We start from the raw sequence: 19361 nt of genomic DNA on the forward strand, positions 1-19361 counted from the left end.
AGGAGATGGAAGTGAGCAAACTGAAAATGCCATTGGTTAGATCTTTGTATTTGGTTATTAATATCACATGTACGACATTGAAAAATATGATTTTTTTGCCTCAGAGGCGGGTGCGGACATCTAGCCTAGGTTACGAAATACTACTTCCTAGTTTGACAATGAACCATCTTTGGTGTCAGCCGTAGCGTCGAGGTCGTCTTTGGGCCCATTATCATTGGGACTGAGTCTGGATTCTCCGTCCTCGGTGATCTCGGTGATCATGCTGTCGATGTCGATGTTGTTCATATCGTTCTTCTTGAAGCCGGTGTTGAGCACAGAATCTCCAGATTCATCCTTGACTTCCGTGATGACGAGATCGTCCGCGTTGCAGTCCTCGAAATCTGGCGAGATATCTTTGGCATTGGGAAGGTCCTGAGGATCTGGTTCGTCATGAGCTTTGGCCAGATGTCTCCGCAGGTCTATGGCATGGGTACATTTGTAGAGACAGTGTTTGCAGGATTTGTCTTTGGTCCGCAGATGGACACCCTTGATATGATCGATCACATATCGCTTGCTAGTGGCCTTATAGGGACAGATTTTGCAGGCGAAATCTTTATTAGTTAAATGAATGCTGTGGACGTGATTGCGAATGGTTGAGCGGTAAGAGGCTTGAAAATCACAGTGTTGACAAGAGTATTCTTTGATTTTCAAGTGCACTCCCTTGATGTGATGAACCACGGTCATCTTGTGGGAGGCCTTGTAATCACAGACATTGCAACTGAAGTCTCGAATTTTATCATGAATGGCCTTCTCGTGGTCCTTCACATTGTTACTGTGGACCGAGCTGTACTCGCACACTTTACACTGGTAGAGCTTGGACCGCTTGAAGTGTGAGCTCCGTTTGTGGTCCTCAAGTTGGGTTTCATTGGCTGCCAAAAAATCACATTCATCACAAAGCAGCTCTTCGTCGACACCTTCAGTATCACCCGAAGCCTTTAGTTCAATCACAGTCAAGTTTTGAGCCTCTCCAGCCGAACAATGTTTCAAATGGGTCTGACTGATATGACAACGAACGTTCGCCATCTTGGAGGCGATGAATTTGCACGCACTGCACTTAAATTGGGGAGTAGATTCACCCTCACCCACCGGTTCTGAGGGTAGTTTGGCAGCTTTTTTGGGAACGGACATCTTTCGCTTGCGTGTCAGGACCCTCTCTACTTCTCGAGGTCCCATGGGACCGAGTGCCGCCGACAGAATGGAGTTAACCGGGTCGGGATCAGTGTCGGTGGAACGGGGCTCTTCTTCCAGTGAGAATTCATTGAGCGAATTATGCTTGGAATCCTCGCCGGATTCGATGGACACCTCCGGCTCCCATGGGTTGGGTGGCGATCCTTGACCGTTCTCACTGCCAGGATAAGAGGAATTGCTGGTGGCCGCCTCTTGCTTGTCCTTCAAGAGCTTGAGGGTTTGGAGTATCTTGAGTTGCTGGATGAGCATGGCTTGCGGAAGCACCATCCCAATCTGGGGGAACAAGCTCGGAGAGGGAGATGAAGCCGGATCGGAGGGAGAAGGGACTGGCTGGTCTTCCGGGTCTTTCCCCGGAGTCATGTCCTTTCCCGGGTGTTGCTTCCTCATGTGGACCACAAAGTTGTCCTTCCGCCCCGTTCGATATGGACAATGGGGACAAATGAGATTCTTCTCCCCGTGGACATTCTTGAAATGCCGGTTCTTTTTGTTCACCGTCTCGAAGAGCTTCCCACACTCTGGACACGGGAAGCCTTCGGGTGTGGATTCGAGGAATGTATTCCGATAAAGTGGGTGCATTGAGGCCATATGAAGCTTGAGGATGGCCTGTGTGGGTGCGGAGTAGCTATCACATTTGGGACAGTTGAAGAGTTTCGAGGACGAGGCGGGAACACTGTTTTGATACGCGATGAATTGATCCAGGTTGTCCATGGAGGAAGAAGTCTTTCCAAGTGAGGAGTGACCACCACTGAGTGAGTGAGTGAGTGAGTGAGTGAGCTTGGCGGTGGTTTCAGGACAAATAAGGATGCTAATCCCTAAGATCGCCGCCGTGTGTTCTCTTCTTCTTACCTTCCCGGAGTCAATCCTTTTTTCCTTGGTTAAGAAGAATACTTGAGATTAACAGGTATAATTTGGCGATGGAGGATAACAGGTGTTCTCGCCTCCCTCTCCTCCGTTCCTTCGTTCGGTTCGTTCGTCAATCCTCTACCATTTTCAAGAGAAATCTGCTATTTCTCAAGTCCAAATCTCTCGGCACTCGGCTTCTCACCTCGCCTTTTCTCCCTCTCTTTGCTTCTCTTTCTCTCTTTTTCCCCCTTCTGATGTGATGAAACCTTGATCAGGCCAGATCCCCTTGGCCAGACCACCAGACTGTCCATCATCCATCCCCGTCCTCCTCCTCCTCCTCCTCCTCCTTCTCCTCCTCTTCCTCACCATCATCCTCCATGTGTAGTTGTACTTCGCCACACTCCTCCGCCCTTATGCCAGACTACTCGATCAACGGGAACACCATACATAAGAGTACAACAGTATTACCAGAGCACAAAGTGAACGAACCAACGAGTAGGAGGAGGAGGAGGGAGGATCTTCACGACTCCCCCCTTTCATTCTTGATGATACCGTTACAGTACGTAATACTACGTACTACAAGCCTTCTTTCCCTCTGCCTCCTCCTTCTCCACTTCTCCACTTCCAATTCACCCTGGCCTTCTACCTTCTCTTCCCCCTCCATTTGAAGTGCATGTGTCCGCCGTGTCTCTTTGGCAAAGATAACTTGGTTTGAAAACCAGGCCAGGCATTTCAGGCCCTGCCATCAGACTACTCGAGAGTCAGGGAAACCAGTGGAGAGGACGAGGAGAACGAGCAGGAGGAGGAGGAGGGGGAAAGAAACGATCGAACCCGATCGCCATCAGGCCTATGTAGTAGGGCTATCCGTCTATCTATCTATCTATCTATGTTTCTGACTATCCATCCAACCATCATCCACTGTCCGCTGGGTGCGAAGTCGGAAACATGTGTGCGGGATTGAGCAAAGTTTGAATTAGGGTGTGAGGGTGATCTTTCGCTCCCTCGTTTGGTCATGGATATTATGAGTTGCTGACACTGCCAATCTCAATGCCAACGTCGAAACCAACCACCAGAAAGAAACGTCATACACAATACGAGAGTACACGTTGATCGTTGCTACCGCTACCGGTTGAATTGGTATATATAATAATACCCCTAACCTTTAGGCACATGGGGTTTATATTTCTGGTCAGTGTGGGTGATTAGGACTTGAGGTTCTTAATCTTATGACTCGCATCCTCAGTGGGATCCATGAAGCCTTTATCCTCGGTTGAGGTGAACAAATCGCATTCCAGTAAAGCCGAATTAGGCAACATCTTCAAGGGATGGTACTGAGGATGGTGGTGCTCTTGCAGAGGGTTGTTCTTCCGCTTGTTCACACTGGTAATTATAACATAGCGCCGTAAATCGCTGTTGTTCTGAGAGCTGCAGATTGACAAAGAGATCCATGAGCGAGCTACAGTTCATGACTACGAGGGGCATGCTCAACCAAATGGCATGATCCGCCATATATAGTATCAGTAATAAGGGTTTCAACAAGTGCTTTTTTGCATGACAAGTTAAATAATGCAAATTGTTATAGAAGCTTTCAAATTTTCCAAGACAAAAAAGGGGGAGTTTAAATCAGCTAAAGTTAAAACTTTTTTTTGGGGGTTGTAAACCTTTTCCACACGTTGAAGAGAATGATATTTTCAGCAATAAAAAAACATCCAGTGTTTTGATATAAAAATTGTTTTTTCAACTTTTGTGGCATTGAAATGAATCCATTGTGCTTTACTCATACTTTTACAAAAACTATTCCTCCATCTTAAAACTTAATTCTTGAAAATTTCCAATAGAGAGCTTTTGTAAGAATAAATGAAACACCTGTCCGAAAATTGATTACTTGCAAAATTAATTGGTCGCATTTAGTTTGACTCGCCACTCGTAAATGTGATTGACGCGAAACAAGGTACCTTGTATGTAGAAGGTTACAATGAAAGAAGAGAACATCCCCTGGATCCAATTCCACGTGGACCAATTCAAAGAGTGTTTTGGCCATTCCCACCCGTTCCAAATCGGCTCCAGCTTGGTCCCCAGTGAGAGCATGTCCAATGCGACCCATCTTGTGGCTTCCTTTGAGCACTTGGAGACATCCATTTTCTTTCACACACCTAGAAATATGCGGGGGATATGAGAATATCTCATGAGGGGATGTTCGTTGTGACTGCATTAACATTTATCCAACGAATCATCCAGAGCACTCAAGAACAGAACAAACGAGGTCCCTGACAAGAAGGTGTTAGGGGCAGAATTAGAACTCTTTAAGCCTTTGTAGTTTGTACTATACTTCATGTTGAACCATTTGTTCTCCCAACTTTTAGTTCCTCTCCAATTATTCCTTGAAATGCAACTCAGTTCTCACCTTGGTCGCTCTTTTTATCGTGTTTGAAAACTTTCTACGTGCAATGCCCAACTGACGGGTGAGCCCATTTTCAAAAGCAAACATTATAATTTGACAATCAGTTGACGTGCTTCCATTTTAAGTACATAACGAGGTGACGTGCCGTGACATTTGTTTAGGGAAGAACTTGTTGGATGCCAAAAGTGGTTCAAACTCTAAAGTTGGATTGAGTAGCATTATGCTTGGAAATTACTCCAAAGAATGCCACAACTTATCTAATAGTCATCCACTGAAAATATGAAGAAAAAATCCTCTTGGCCTTTTAGAGATGATTTGAAAGATGTAGCAGCAATTCACTAATTCATCATTAATTCTTGGTTTAAGATTAGATACTCAAACTTTAAGTTTAGAGTCACCTATTAAATTTTCGAACGGTAAAGCGAGGTGTAAGATAGAGTACGTAGAACGATTTCTGAATCAAGGTTACTACTTGTCTCGTTAAAGACCTGACATGTTTCAAAAACAGTTTTCACGTTGGAACTATTTTCCATGTTTTGTGCTCTGAAGTTTAGATTTCATTATAAATAAACTACAAATTAGTACTCCTATTCGCGTCCGTGACTTTTTTCATTTGACTCCATTGTCCAGGTAATCGGAATCGTTATTAACGAAGTGTAACTGTTTTCTAATTATCTAATTTGTGTCATTTTCCGGACCCGTGTCCAAACTCATCCAAGTGCAGGTTTTGTTGGACTTGTCAGACGTATGGATTACTTATCCAAAGCAGTTGAAATCCAGACAAATTCTTCTCTATCCAATGCCTACTCAAAGTTTGTTTGGCTTTCATTGACTTAAAAATAGATCAATTGAATGTTTGAATTGATCAGAGCAATAAATACGGGGAAGAGTAGACATTGAACCACTTGCATAGTATCAGTCATCGGTAACTACATAAAATGGCATTCGAAAATGGCAATCTGATTCTTGGTTATTGATTTACAAGTGTAATATTCAAATAAAGTATTTTTTGTCGCTTCTGTTGTGGGATTTTTGTATTAAATATAGACAATAGCAACCCTTTCGTGTTTGTAGCATCTAACGTCAGGTAATGATTACCTTCAATTCAGAACCCTGACACAGTAAGGGTCCCCAATCTGCCATCTCTCGAGGAAACTTTGTGACATTAAATCCAAATCCACTTAAAGATGGCTAATCTTGATACAATGCCTTTTGAATTTGTAGACATATGACTTCACTGACCAATGTCGCGGGTTCAAAGCCCGCTGCAAGACAGTTGACCTCATATTTGAATGTACAGGAGACGTGATGTAGTGGTATTGGGAGTCACATATCAAGAGAGAAGGTCCCAGTTCGATTCTGCTCTCCAACCTTTCTCAAGGAATTTTTTAGAAGCTATAAACTCTCGGACGACGGAGAATCGATCTGAAACCGGACATTGCACTGCTTATCGGAAATAAGTGACAGGACAATGTGATGACTGGCTTTGCTACCCAGACAAGGGCAACCGACGCAAAATAAGAAATGACAATAAAACCTCCATTGTGGAATCTTATTCTGATTAAATCTCTTTTGAGTGAACATATTATTTCTTAAGCTTGTACTTGTGGTTGTAGGTCAAAAATATGTGAACAAAGATTGTTTCTGCAAGTCCCTAGGCTCATTTTTTTGGTTTGTTTTTGTTGTTTTTTCACGGGCTTTTCTAACCTCTTCAGGGAAGACAATGCCAGTATTATTGATATGAAAGGTTACAGTTCGTCAATTTATTAACTTTCAAACCTTATATAATATTTGGTCTACCAACAAATTTGAGTTGGCAGACCGAGGTAGTCGTTGAATATAGGGTTGATCAGGAATGCTACTTAAAGTCAGACTCCAAGTCTGACTTGAAAGATGCAACCGGATCAACTACATCTACGTATTTCCTACAAATATTAGCAGAAAAGTAAACTAAACAACGAAGAAGCCCAGCAAAAAAGAGAAAGAAGATTATTGGATGCAAACGAATGCAATATGCATCCGACATTGTGTCAGTTTGGCTTTAAAAAGACCACACTTATTTTGGAACGGTAGATGGCGTTCGGCTCTAACGTTGATGAGATTTGCTTGGATATCTCTATTGATAACGAGCTACACAATGGTACTGAGAAAAGATACTTCTTCCTCCCGTTTCCCAGAGGGGTACCCTCGCTCTGAGTGAAAAATATATACTTTAAGCCCCATCATAATTGCATAATCGGTCTGTCCTCTTATCCTTCATATAACCATTTATGCATTACCCATGCATTTTTGTCAGTTTAGCGACTGCTTAAACTGTTTTGGGTGGGTGGAGAAGTATTTCATCTCACCCAACAAAAACTTAGCGCAAATGCGAGAGATGGAAAAGAGCCCTTGAATAACTCGCACAAACCCGTTTTATGCAGAGCATCAGAAATGACAATAGCTTGCATTTAGGGTTTCATTTCAGGATTTGGAAGCACTGCCACCGGTTTAGATTTACACCAAAGATGTCAGGCTTACCAAGAGTACGCAAAGCTTTGCTTTAAAGCCTGCAGGGATTGGTTTGATTTATTCATCCCTGTATCAGACGCATGGGCCCAATCTGTCCTGACTTACTTGTCAATGGGAATGAAAATGGAGCCCATTTCAGGCAACATGCAACCATTGTTGTACCAGTAGCCGTAATCTTGGTGCCAAACAAAAGCTCCGCCGGTTCTGGCCTCCTTCATCATTAGCTATAACAAGGGCAAGCTCAGTCAACTTGGGTGGAACAAACCCTGACGTTTGCTTGTTTCCTCCCTACCTTGGAATGGTAGTGATAGATTTCGTCTCCGCCCAAGAGTTGTTGCATTGTGCCAGCTACTTTTTGGATCCTGTGGGGGATTTCAAAATGAATTGTCAGTTGATTTTAGCTTTGGTTTATTTCATACCTGGCCAATATTCCGCTCACATCGTTCCCAGCTCGATTCCACACACAAAGCCGGCTGGTTCGTCCATTAGCATCTGCTCTTCCAAAGGCATTAGCTTTGATGTCTTCACTCTGCTCAATGCAATCCTTCACTTTGGTTATCTCATCTTTCGTGATTAAGCCGCGTACAATGACATATCTGTTAACGATAACAAAGCGTACGGTGGGGGTTCAGGCAAAAAGGGAATGGCGTATGCTATATTTACGTAAATGCCTTATTTCTAGTGATAAGAACCATTCATTGTAGATTGGCAGACACGGTGGTACCTACAATACTGGTAAAGCTTTTTGTGCCCATGCTGATTTTCGTTGTTATTGAAACAAAAGGAACAACTTTTGTAAAAAAAAAGTCATCTTGGATTTTAGCCCAAATTAGAATATTAATCCAGTCAAAGTTTACAAAGAGATAATATTTTTTTTAAATGTAATCAATATCTTACAACAAATGCCAAAAAAATAACATTCTTTTTGCTATGCTTTTCAATCGCAACTTTAATCAAGTTTAACTTAAAATTTTGACAAAATTCTGTTAACGTTGAATAAAAGCATTGTTGATACGTAGAAACTAATTATTGCTAAAAGTGACAAATTTGAAAATTAAATTTTCACATGCATCTTTTGAAAACCTTACGAACATGATAGGATAGTGCAGGTTTTGGAATTCAAGCAAAATGAATGGCAATTTTACATCTTTTGTAAGTTTTAAGTGAAATTTTTTGCTACTTTTAGCTTTTAAAGAAATCTGAAAGAAAATGGTAAAACATTGCTTTTTGTCGTCTCATTAAAAAAGACAATAATATGCCGTGGGAATAACTGCAAACATAATTAGGCCATTTTTCGATCTTTTAAGTTGCAAAACGCAGCTTTCAACTTGTAATAACTGTGCATCTGCTAAACAGAAGTTTATGAAATTTTAGATCAATGCATAATTAAGAGCACGTTTCATATTGATTGACTGCGTTTTTGACAATGATGCATTTTAATGTACTTTAAGTGATTTAACATACTTAACCTGAGCTACTCTTAAACATGTTTATTTCAAAATAAAGTTGTTCCTTTTGTCTTGTTGACAAAGAAAATCATACCTTGATGTCTTGGCATTTGAGCAAACACTTAACCAGAAAATATAACCACCGTGCAGAGTTATTCTTTTTTTTTCAATCAATATCTTAACCACAAATATGATGCTTTTACAGTAGTTAATTGGTAATGTGATACGCTGAAATATTGCAATAGGTCAAAGCACCATGAACGGGACGAATAAAGAACTAGCGTAATTTTTCAAAACTAGGAACGGTGTCAATTGAAGTTCAATCAAATTTTCAATTTCCAAACATTTTTTTTATTTCGGTTTGAATTTTAGCCACTAGAATTAACAACCTTGTTGTTAATGCGCCAAAACTGTTACAAAAAGAGTGCATGGGCTTTTAACGTCTACAAGTGATGTTTACCAAAATGCTTCACTATATCATGTACATGCATAATCAGTGCATATTGAAAAACTTTGGGCGATTACCTTTTTCGCAAACTGTCATTACCAAGCCCTTCCTTCTCCTTTTACTTTCGGCAGCATAACAGGTGACGTTGGAATTAAAAAAACCTGAAATAGCACTTACAACATGTCCAGTTTGTTTTTGAATGTTGCAAGTGCATTTCTTGAGAAACCTGGTAAATGGGAACTACCTCAACACTGATTTATTACCTTATGCGGAGAATAGAGAATACTACCTAGAGCTCAAACTCAATTTCCGTGCTTTGGCAAGGACATCATGAAAGAGGAAGTTGTGCCATTAAATAAAGAGAGTTTACCTCAGAACTGGAAATACACTTGCTTGGTTATTTGATATTTTCATTTGAAGTGCTGTTTCACGCAACATACATGGTATTTTGTAGTTATAAAACACGTCAGGTAGGTTACAGAAAATCAAAATAGACGAGGAACTCAAGTTGGCTTCCATGAAAAATATCAAAAAGAAAAATTGACAGAAATGGCACGAGAAGTCAATGGAAAATGGATGGAGCAGGTGATAAGAAAGGGACGGGCGAAAACAGATCATAAATTGTATTTGCATCTTTTCAACTTTCCGCGCACCATAACATAGAAATATTACGAACAGGAACAATGAAAAGAAAAATAAAGCATGTTTTTAACAATAATGAATTTTATATTTTGAACTCATCCGGTCAGAAATATCTGTCTCTTCAAAAAGGATGAAAGGGAAAATTGGCATTGATATGAATTGCCACTTTTCATTCTTCTAGATTAAATATACAAGATATCTTACGTTAGACTTGCCAGTAAATGGAGCTATGTCGAAAGATATGCATATTTACTTGAACAGATGTTTTGTATAACAGGATTCTTGGTCAACTGCGTCAGTTCCAATGATTAAATGTGCCACATCAATTGACTTAGTTTTCAATGAAGAAGTTCAAGAATCCAGCGATCCTTGAGTACTAATATTTCATTGTACTAGCATTTTCCTAGATTGGTTTGCAAATAAATCATAAGACACGGAGTTAATCCATTTACGAAATTTGAGGGCAACTTCTCCATCGCTACATGCAACAAAACATACAGCTACAAAATTAACAAACAAAATAAGGATTTCCATGTTTTACATAGTTAAACGTAGGAGATGATATTTAGGAAAATGAATCCGTCCAATCAGAATTAAATGTGTGATTCAAAGTAACCTAGACTCTTGTGACCTACTAAGGACTATTTCATAATTGTGGAAATTGTGAAAGCCAAGGTAATTCACAAACAGCCAGTTTATCTCAGCTTGAAAAGGGGTCTAGTAAGAATAGAGCTCTAAAGAGAGAACCGGTACTCCAAACAGGTCCAAAACTTTTTTTTGTCGACACCAAGTTCAGAAATTCGCCCACAAATATAAAATATTTTTTTCATTTTCCTTGAACTGTTCATGTTTAACAAGTGCAGTCAAACAAGTGGCTGCCTGAATCTGCATCAGCATCACGTAATCCTAGTATCTCAAACTAAAGCCTATCTCATCACATAATCTGTCAGTTTCCCCTCTCTACTTAGAGCTCTAAAAAGATAAACAGTAGATTTGGAAAAAAGAAAGCATCATCCCTTAATTTTGGATAACATGTCAGTAAAGATCTCAACCTCAGGCCAATTGGCCAAGTTGACTTTCTGCAACCTTCGAAGAAGCCCTCGTCATGATTATTTGAATCAATGAATAAATCAAAATGCAAGACCAATTCAAATTAAGAGCCCTAGCAAAAAAACATCGATTTTGTAGAAAACTATGTACATGTCCCAAAGTTAACCAACTTTTCCGTATTCCGCTAACCAACCCTGATGTTACCGAGACACAGACAAAGGTCAAAAGTTGGCTAATCTTTTTTGAAAGGCATTAACCTTGAAAACTCTTTTGTTCATTATAAAAAACCTGTTTGTAGGCGGGCCATAAAATGAACAAGGTAAATGAAAAAAAAAACATTATTGTAAACGGATAAGGTTTGAAGAGAAATGAACCGCCAATTAAGAATTATTCCAGCTATGTTAATAATTCACACTAACCATATCAAGCAACTTTGTACGTGGTCTATTTTTGGTTACTTTACCCTCTGTAGGGGCTGATTGCGCGTTGTCAAAGAATTATTAGTTATTACATAAAAGACTCAAAAGACCAAGCCTCTGCGCACGGGATTAAGAATCTCGCTATCAACCCAGTTCTTATCGAAAGCTTGCCATTACTAAACTGCCCAATGTTATCCCAAGGAGCTTTGGATCGGATTGGGATTAAGAAGCTGATCCTTTCAGATCGTACCTTGATCTTACGTGATGTACTGTACTTCCCCTTCGCCAAGAAATCTGTCCTGACTTTTTCGTTATTCACCAGTTTTGCTAAGGAAATCTGAAGAATTTTCAAGCAACATAATCAAAGATATAACTTCAAAGCCAGAGGAAATAAAATACTTACCCGTTCTCATTAAACGTGTTCTGAACACTTGTGGAAACGAAGAAATCTCCGGTGTCGGATAAGGTGAACACGTCGGACATGTTGATCCGACATCTGATCCTTGACTAATGCGCAAAAGGACCGTTCAGTACAACAAGAACTGGAACGGGTTCCTTATGCCATAACAAAATCAACACAAAAGAAATCCAGTTCATTTTTGAGGTCGTAGATGTTTCGGTACTTGATGGCAGCAGAAGATTTTTTTTTTGTTCATCGAGAGAGGATGAATTGATTTAGGGAGTTCAATGGTTGTAGCACATATAGTTTTTGAGGGTCCAGTTAAAAGCTGGATTCCTCCAATATCAGCAAACACTTCTCCTCTAAACAAGAAAACAACCGACAAAGAAGTTGAAACTCGTCATTAAGTTTTAACGAAAATGTCTAAACAGATCTACAATTCTAGCTCAGATTGAAAATTGCATGCTTAAAAATCCGCAAAAAACTGTTATTAGAAAAACAATTTGATAAAAATTAGAAGTTCAACTAGCTAGCAAATGAATAAGAGGAATACGTCCACAAACGTTTACAAAAATGCCACAGTCTCATGTTATGAATCATTGAATGCCATACTTTCCAAAAATAGTTAATAACGGTTGCTAATTGTTATAGCAGAAAATCAATTTGAATCCAGGGTCAAATTTTCCCAGAACTGCTCTAAAGTTTCAAAAACGAAATTTGACTGAAAACTCGCTTGACTACCTGTGTTGCACTTAAACACTTGTCACGTGGAATCTGTACTTGCAATAACGAAAGATCAACAACCTAACAATCAATAAATCAAGAGCAATCAGCTATATTGTCAAGAATGCATGGTTTGTGAGGAACGAAATTGCACCTTGATTGCTTTAACCTTTCACTTGTGCATGAAATGTGTCATGTTTTGAGTCGGCTTCCTTTTTGAATATGGCAAAAGAGTTGGCAAATCACCTCAAAAATGGCAAATAAAGGTTGGCAAAATAGGAAATAAAAACAGCAGATGGGAATGTTTATGAAACTGAGAAAAAATGTTAGACGTGTTAGTGCGATCGATCAAGGCCTTCCCGGGTTGGCTTTTAGTATCTCAAAGAATTTTTTGCGGACTTCCATTGGAAGGCAAAACTACGTCAATAGTGTACGGATTATTGTTACTACAAGCTGGCTCCTCAATTTTGCTTTTAAAATCATTTTTACCCTGATTACAGTACAATTCTCAGATGTAGTGGAACAAAGATTGTGGCTCCATTTGATTTAAATTTTGAAATTTGACCCACAACTCAAACCAAGCATAAGAAAATGAGGTTCAAAAATGTTTAACAGCGCTTAGGTTTACTTTTCGAAGCATTTTGTCATTCAAAAGGTCGTCATTTTTCAAAATCCGATTTTGATTCCGTTTTCCAAACTTAACTTGCACCAAGAATTAGAAATGTAAGCGCCTTTTCAAGATAATCATGGCGCCATGTGGTCAGGCAAAATGCAACTATATTTTTTGTGAGCTTCCTTATCGTTATTGTTAATGGAATCCCAAAAACCTCATGAAGAAAAACTTATTCGTTATAATTAACTTTATTTTCATGTATTATTTGATCAAGCAACGAATTAGAGGCTTGGGACCTATGATTGTCTAGCCTTTGAATGTAGGGTAGATCAGATACTTTGTTCAAAATTGTCCAAGTCTGACTTAGTGGATGCTACTGGAGCAACGCCTACATATTCCCTACGAATATTGTAGGGCAGCAAATTCAACAATGAAGGAGCCCGAGAAAGAAAAGAGTTAGACTTCATTGTTCTTAGTAGCCTGGATTCTTGAAGGCTTGGAGGTGCTCTCAAAACGCACGTTAAGCCTCTGCAATCACTGCAATTGACCCTAAAATCTGGGTTAGGACAAAGCTTATGAATGCTTTGGAATACTACACAGTCCCAACCTCTCCCAACAGAGACGTGTAAAGCACTGGATCGAATTTCAGATGTGTGAGCTAGTCAGGCTGCGTCACAATCGCAGCAAAAACTAATATGATTTTAGCACATCAAGTGCTTCCAAATCTTGATTGACAAAATGGTTCCCCAGCTAAGTACATACTTTGATAATTAACAAAATTTAAACCTTTAAGTCCAACGTTCATTTGCTTGAGATAATACTACATGACAAGTGACAAAAATATGCAGAAGATACGAAAATATAATCGGTGCCAATATTTTGTCATCAGTACGAAAAGTGGTGACGCTTACTTCATGGTAAAACCAAAGGACGCACTAGCATGAAATCCCAAAGTTTTGCACTTCTCTAGACGAGATTTGTCTGATATGTAGGGACAAGCAGAGTGTGTAAAAATATTTTGTCACCAAAGACCACATTTTACATATTTGCAAATTTCACCTTTAATTGAAGCTTTTCACTTTTGTTTTAAACTATTTTAACATATTTGGTCTTAAGATGTTGTTTTGGTTGTAATCAGAATTTTCTTGCCGTTAGAATTGGTTTCAAAGTTTGAAATCAAAGGCTGCCGTCAAACTAGAGAAATAAAAAACTGAATTTGGAACAATTGACATCAATTATCAAATTCTACAGGGCCAAAGTACCTCGCCCATTATTGTCATGAGCAGCATACCATGGTTGAGAAACAAATGAAAATGGAAATGAAAAGAGACAGTTTCAAGCTCACAGACACGAGCAAAACAGAGCGCTAAAATAATTTAGCAGCCCCCAAAATGCCCCATAGATTGAAGTCAATGAAGTCCTTCCTCCTAGCCAGCACGGATTCCGAGCACATTTTAGCCCGGTTACCCAACTGATTGAGCATTTAGAGCAGGTCATCGAGGGACTGGAAAGGCATGAGTCAGTTGATGTTATCTATCTTGATTTTGACAAGGCCTTTGATGAAGTAGATCAAGGCATTTTGTTGAATAGACTTCATGACATTGGGATCCAAGCCAAGGATCTCAATTGGATAAGAAGTTTCATTCAAGATAAGAAGCAAATTGTTAAGGTCGAGGGATTCCTTAATGACATACATGATGTCAAGTGAGGTGTTCCCCAGGGTTCCATCTTAGGGCCCCTCCTTTTTATAACATTCGTTGCCCCGCTTCAAAAGCTTAGTATTACTGCCAGTCTCTCTTCTTATGCTGACGATACAAAGTTAGTTTCTGGTAGGAATGGCCAAGATTCCATTAGCCTTGCAAAGGACCTAGATAGAATCTACTCTTGGATTACTGAGAGTAATATGGCCCTGAACGAAATAAAATTTCGGGTCAGTGACCTTTGGGTCAACTCCTTTGAATACTCCACTCGTAGATAATGGAGGAAAAGATATTGTGCAGGTCTAATCTAAAAAAGATATTTGTGTCGTCCTCCAAAGTAATGGAAAGTTCGATGATCATGTCCAGTTGAAGGTGGGTAAAGTTTTTTTAAATGTGTGGTTTGATATATCGCACGTTTAAGTCTAGAGATAGCATCACGATGCTAACTCTGTACAAGTCGATTGTCCACCCACATCTTGAATATGCTTCACCCATTTGGGCTCCAATGAATTCAGCGAGTTTGCAAAAGGTCGAACAAGTCCAAAGATGTTTCACTAGAAACATTGCAAGAATGAGAGAGCTCTCGTATTGGGAGAGACTAAAAATGTTGGGACTGTACAGAGTTCATATAAGGTAAGAAAGGTATCTGATACTGTGCGTTTTCAAAAGCATCCATCAGCTTTGTCCCAACCCAAGAGTTTGGGTCAACTCTAGTGACCGTAGAGGCTTAATGTGCGTTTTGGATTCCTTGGGCCAGAATATATTGGAGCTCAACTTTAACTCCAGAAAACTTTTGAGTGACATCAGGTGCGAGCACCATCTTGCTGCCACACCCAATTCCCGGCGGTGGAGTGATGATTGCAGATCGTATTAGTGAGGTTTCAACATGAGATGACGCCGTTGTAAGGGCAAATATAGAGCATAACCATTAACCCAAACCTATTTTGCTTCAACACTGACACTACAGCCTGGGTATGAAATGATGAAATTTTGGAATCTCATACTTAACATGGTTAGTCAAAAATGCGCAATGAATTTGAATCAAAATGTCAAGGAATTGGATTTCTTAATAATGAAGTGGTGAGGTAATCCTTCCACACAAGCATGTAAAATATCAAATGAATGTCTTCGAAATTTTGTTCGAGATTCCCTCTCGTTTCAGCTGTTGCTATGACGTCACACGGGGAATCTAAACAAACAGGCATGGTCAACCAAATGTAAATACTTTACATCAAGCGTTTGTTCTTCCCCAAACAGCAAGTTCGATCATAAATTAAGGACCCAATCTTCAAGTATTTGGCATTGACTATGAGTGTGTCCAATGTCAGTCATCAAGGCGGGCCTAGCCAAAAGATTGGACCTATTCTGGGTAAGTTGCAAACATCTAGAATCCAAGGAGGAGCTCTGATGCCAGGATCCCCATCCCCAAATCCTGCGGGGTGGGATATGATAATGCCCTCACCGTATTTTACGACCATGGCTATTGAAGTATGAAAGAGCGTAGAGTATGCATAATTTAGATTACTAACTACTCTATGCAAAGGGCTCCATTCCATAGAAGTGGTATCTGACATAAGAACAGATTACAGTCAGGTTGTAATCCAAGCCATATTTTTTGTATGCTCCAGTGAATTTTGAACATGCTGGCGTGACTCCCGAAGCTGCTTTGGAGCAATTTCAAGCCAAACTCTCGTATACATTCCCCGATACCACCAAAGTGCGGAAATCTCGCCCGGAATTGGATCTGAGCCTTCAAACGGATCACATCAAATACTCCAATAAGGCGCCATCAGTCCAAGGTAAATCAAAAATTGACTAGGTTTGTCAAAAGTTTTGTAATGTGATTTTGAGCCTTAGAAGCTAACTGAGTCACTTGAAATCTGTTGACGCTATTCTACTAATTGGGCACCCCCGCATGGTTTCGTGAGTGCATATTTTGAGATGCGATTTGTACCCAGTTGCACCTACTGCGTGTATCAGACAGTTTCGTGAACGCACATTTTGAAATGCGACTGGGTACAGTTTAGTACTGTCGCATTGCAAAATTTGCATTCACCAAACCACGCGGGGGTAGCCCATTGCCGGATCTGTTTTTTTAATTCAGCCTAACTCAACCCCAAATTATCATTAGTTACTATCGTAACTACCTTTAAACACTAAGTAAAAAGCTCACGAACCATCTAAAAAAATCAAGCGATGGAAGATAATGTAGCCACTTTAATTCATCCTTTTATGACTGATTAATTGCCTAAAAGTCACCTGTCAATTGACTTGGACTTGTCTCGTGAATACAAGTTGGCTTGACATTGCTTTGATCGTATTTTCTGAGTTTCTTGATTATCAAAGTTCAAGAAATACTACAAAAAAGTTTTTGGAATAATTCAATTAAAAACATGTGTTGTAAAACATTTTGATTTCGGGAATTCCCTGTTAATATTTTATGACGAAAATTATCGTCATTGGATATCGTCATTCCAATATCGTTATTGAAAATAATTTCATGTACCCATTGCACTTTTGGAAACGAAACATAAGTCAACATCGCTTTTGAGCCAAGAAATATTTCAAATAGTGCAAAATAAAATTACGGATCTTTGTATAGAAAATCAGTCAGGAGACATTTAAAATGAACGATCAAGATTGAACATGTTCCCTTTGTACTTACAACCCTAAAGAATATTGTGTAGGTTAATCCTAAAAGCGTGTGCATTTTCATTTTGCCAGGTATTCGTCCCAGTCCTTATCTGAGTACCTATTTGGCCATCAAGAACAAGATCACAGGTCAAATTCGGTTAGTGGAAACCAACTCGGTGACAGTAGGAGCTCTGGTCAAAACTCCAAAGACCACTAATCTTCAACTTTTGAACGTAAGGACAAACGAACGATATGGTTAAGTAATGACTCTCTGTTAATGGAGTACTTCTTATTAGGAGGAGGAAGTCGGCGAAGGCACTCGAACCAAGAAAAAGAAGCATTTGGTCAAGGAGTTCGGAGCCACTCGAGGTCAGCGGGTTTATGAGCAAGCCGACCGCATGACTGTGGATCAAGGCCAATTGGAGGCTAAATTGGGAGAAGCGGCGGGCAAAGTCGAGGAAGCCCACATTGAAATTCCTGAAGTGGAAGATGACACCATCACAAGAATGATTCCACCCTGTAACAGGTTAGAAAAAAAATTCTGGGGAAAGATTTGGATTAGCCTAGTCGGAGCTTAAGCTGAGGGACTGGATGACATTACCAGCCATTATTTAACTAAGGACTCAAATTTAAGGCAAACGAAGAACCTGATTGATGTCTACAAGCTCGAGGATATCCTCTCCGATGAACAAAGAGAGGTTCTCAGTGAAAGCGCCCAAAATGTTTTGGATTCCTTCTCGGACATCAGTGATTTGGATATTGCAATGCGGTCAAAGAAGTACTGAATTCAATTTTATTTTACCACTTACTTGTATCTAATTGATCATATTTGGTAAATTTCAGGTTCAGTCCTTTGGTGGGACAGATAATTCGGGATCAATTTCACAAACCGGATGTAGAGTTTGTGGGCGTGGCCTTGTATATCCAGGGGCTTGTCACCTTGATGTACGCCAGACCCCAAATGCTGCGGCAAGGGCTCAAATGCTTACCTCCGTTTCTTCCAAACGCCATTAAAACGCACATTTTTAAGACATTCACTGAGAATAAGTATGCATTTGATTATTTTTTATAATTTGGCCATCCCCCAAATTCAAGAATTTCAACTTGATGTAGGAATTTGCTGTCTTTTTTGCAATGTTCATGTACGACTTGAGAGATTTTGACTAACAACTGAAGAAAAAACCTAATATCTTCTGAATCATTCACTTTATTCAAAATGAGCAATTTTGTGTCCAACATTTGGCCTAGACAACTTAGGAGAGGCGATGAAACTAAAAACTAAATAAATGTTGAACCGTCTGTTGACTAGGTCTGCTAAATAGGATTTTCGCATGTTCACTTTAAAACGAACCAATTTTCAAGAGTTTTTTTGTGAGAGTGATTGCCATTAATCCCAAGTATCTAAGCTACGGTTTTCATTAATTTATTTCGAAAAGGCTCAGAATTTCTCCACCTATGGTGAGGTGGAAAATCGTTGGAACCCCAAGTCAAATCGTTTAATTTCAAAATTTCTTGCAAAATGCTCAATAACGGGGGTGTACTCGTAGGTTATTTTAGAGGATATAAGTCTAATCATTATTCGGCTGAAGATGATCTGCTAATCTGGAAAATTCCCAGTTTTGAAATCAAGAGCGACAAATTTCGACCACAACCAGTTTCTCCATCCTTTTCAAAAGCTTACCAAACCATCAGGGTGATTGATCCGAGCTTCTCTCTTTTCAGCCAAATGTCACCCTCTAGCCGCGACAAAGTGATATGCTATATCATTGTCCTATCTCTGTTGATCAGTAACTTCTCCGTCAAATTGTTAGCCCTTTCCAAGAGTATCAACAAAAAGGCCGATGTTTTGAAGCAACTGATTCATGCCACAGGAGCAACGATCGTTAAGGATGACGAAGAAAGACACTCGGTCAGCCTGAAGTTCCCTTTGACCAGCTTTGAGGCGGCTCGGCCTTCGGGACGACGAAAGCGAAGGACCATGTAAAAGTTGATGGTTTTATTTGTTATGTATGAGGAATATTGAATACAACCTTCAAATCCCTTTGTTAATGTGTTAAGACATGGGTATTAAAGTGAACAAGGAATGACGACGTTTCTTCCTCCAAAATCACTACTTTGGTTTAAGCAAATTACTCCGAGTCCTTTTCAAAAATATTGATAAAATCTGAAACTGTGACCGTTACAATCAAAGCCACGTCACTTTCACTTTATGTATTTACTTGAAAATCAGTTCATTTATAGTGATGTCAAGTTTCTGTTAATGGCCCATAGTGACGAAGGTATAAATTTCATGTAGTGACAT

At 39.7% G+C, this 19361-nt stretch overlaps 3 protein-coding genes across 4 annotated transcripts; 1 reads left to right on the forward strand and 2 right to left on the reverse strand.

The window, feature by feature from the left end:
* Window positions 1-20: 20 nt before the first annotated feature.
* LOC131882763 (zinc finger protein 142-like) lies at window positions 21-3149 on the reverse strand. The gene has a single exon (XM_059230013.1). The coding sequence runs from the start codon at window positions 1933-1935 to the stop codon at window positions 148-150; it is 1788 nt and encodes a 595-aa protein (XP_059085996.1). The 5' UTR covers window positions 1936-3149; the 3' UTR covers window positions 21-147.
* Window positions 3150-3231: 82 nt separating this feature from the next.
* Window positions 3232-11537, reverse strand: LOC131882768 (L-proline trans-4-hydroxylase-like). The gene is made up of 6 exons (XM_059230020.1): window positions 11393-11537; window positions 7402-7578; window positions 7275-7344; window positions 7088-7206; window positions 4026-4223; window positions 3232-3495 (listed from the first exon to the last, which is right to left on the reverse strand). The coding sequence occupies exons 1-6, from the start codon at window positions 11470-11472 to the stop codon at window positions 3273-3275; spliced, it is 867 nt and encodes a 288-aa protein (XP_059086003.1). The 5' UTR covers window positions 11473-11537; the 3' UTR covers window positions 3232-3272.
* Window positions 11538-15593: 4056 nt separating this feature from the next.
* On the forward strand, window positions 15594-19100 carry LOC131882766 (DNA-directed RNA polymerase I subunit RPA49-like). Of its 2 annotated transcripts, XM_059230016.1 has the most exons (7): window positions 15594-15794; window positions 16054-16224; window positions 17150-17292; window positions 17356-17585; window positions 17694-17837; window positions 17903-18106; window positions 18782-19100. In XM_059230016.1, exons 1-7 carry the CDS (start codon window positions 15734-15736, stop codon window positions 19041-19043), a joined length of 1215 nt encoding a protein of 404 aa, XP_059085999.1. In that variant the 5' UTR covers window positions 15594-15733; the 3' UTR covers window positions 19044-19100. The 2 variants fall into 2 exon arrangements, with proteins under 2 accessions (XP_059085999.1, XP_059086000.1); XM_059230017.1 differs by lacking the exons at window positions 17694-17837; window positions 17903-18106.
* The last annotated feature ends 261 nt before the right edge of the window (window positions 19101-19361 follow it).

This window comes from Tigriopus californicus, chromosome 6 (genome assembly GCF_007210705.1).
Source record: "Tigriopus californicus strain San Diego chromosome 6, Tcal_SD_v2.1, whole genome shotgun sequence".
NCBI classification, from domain to species: Eukaryota; Metazoa; Arthropoda; class Copepoda; order Harpacticoida; family Harpacticidae; genus Tigriopus; species Tigriopus californicus.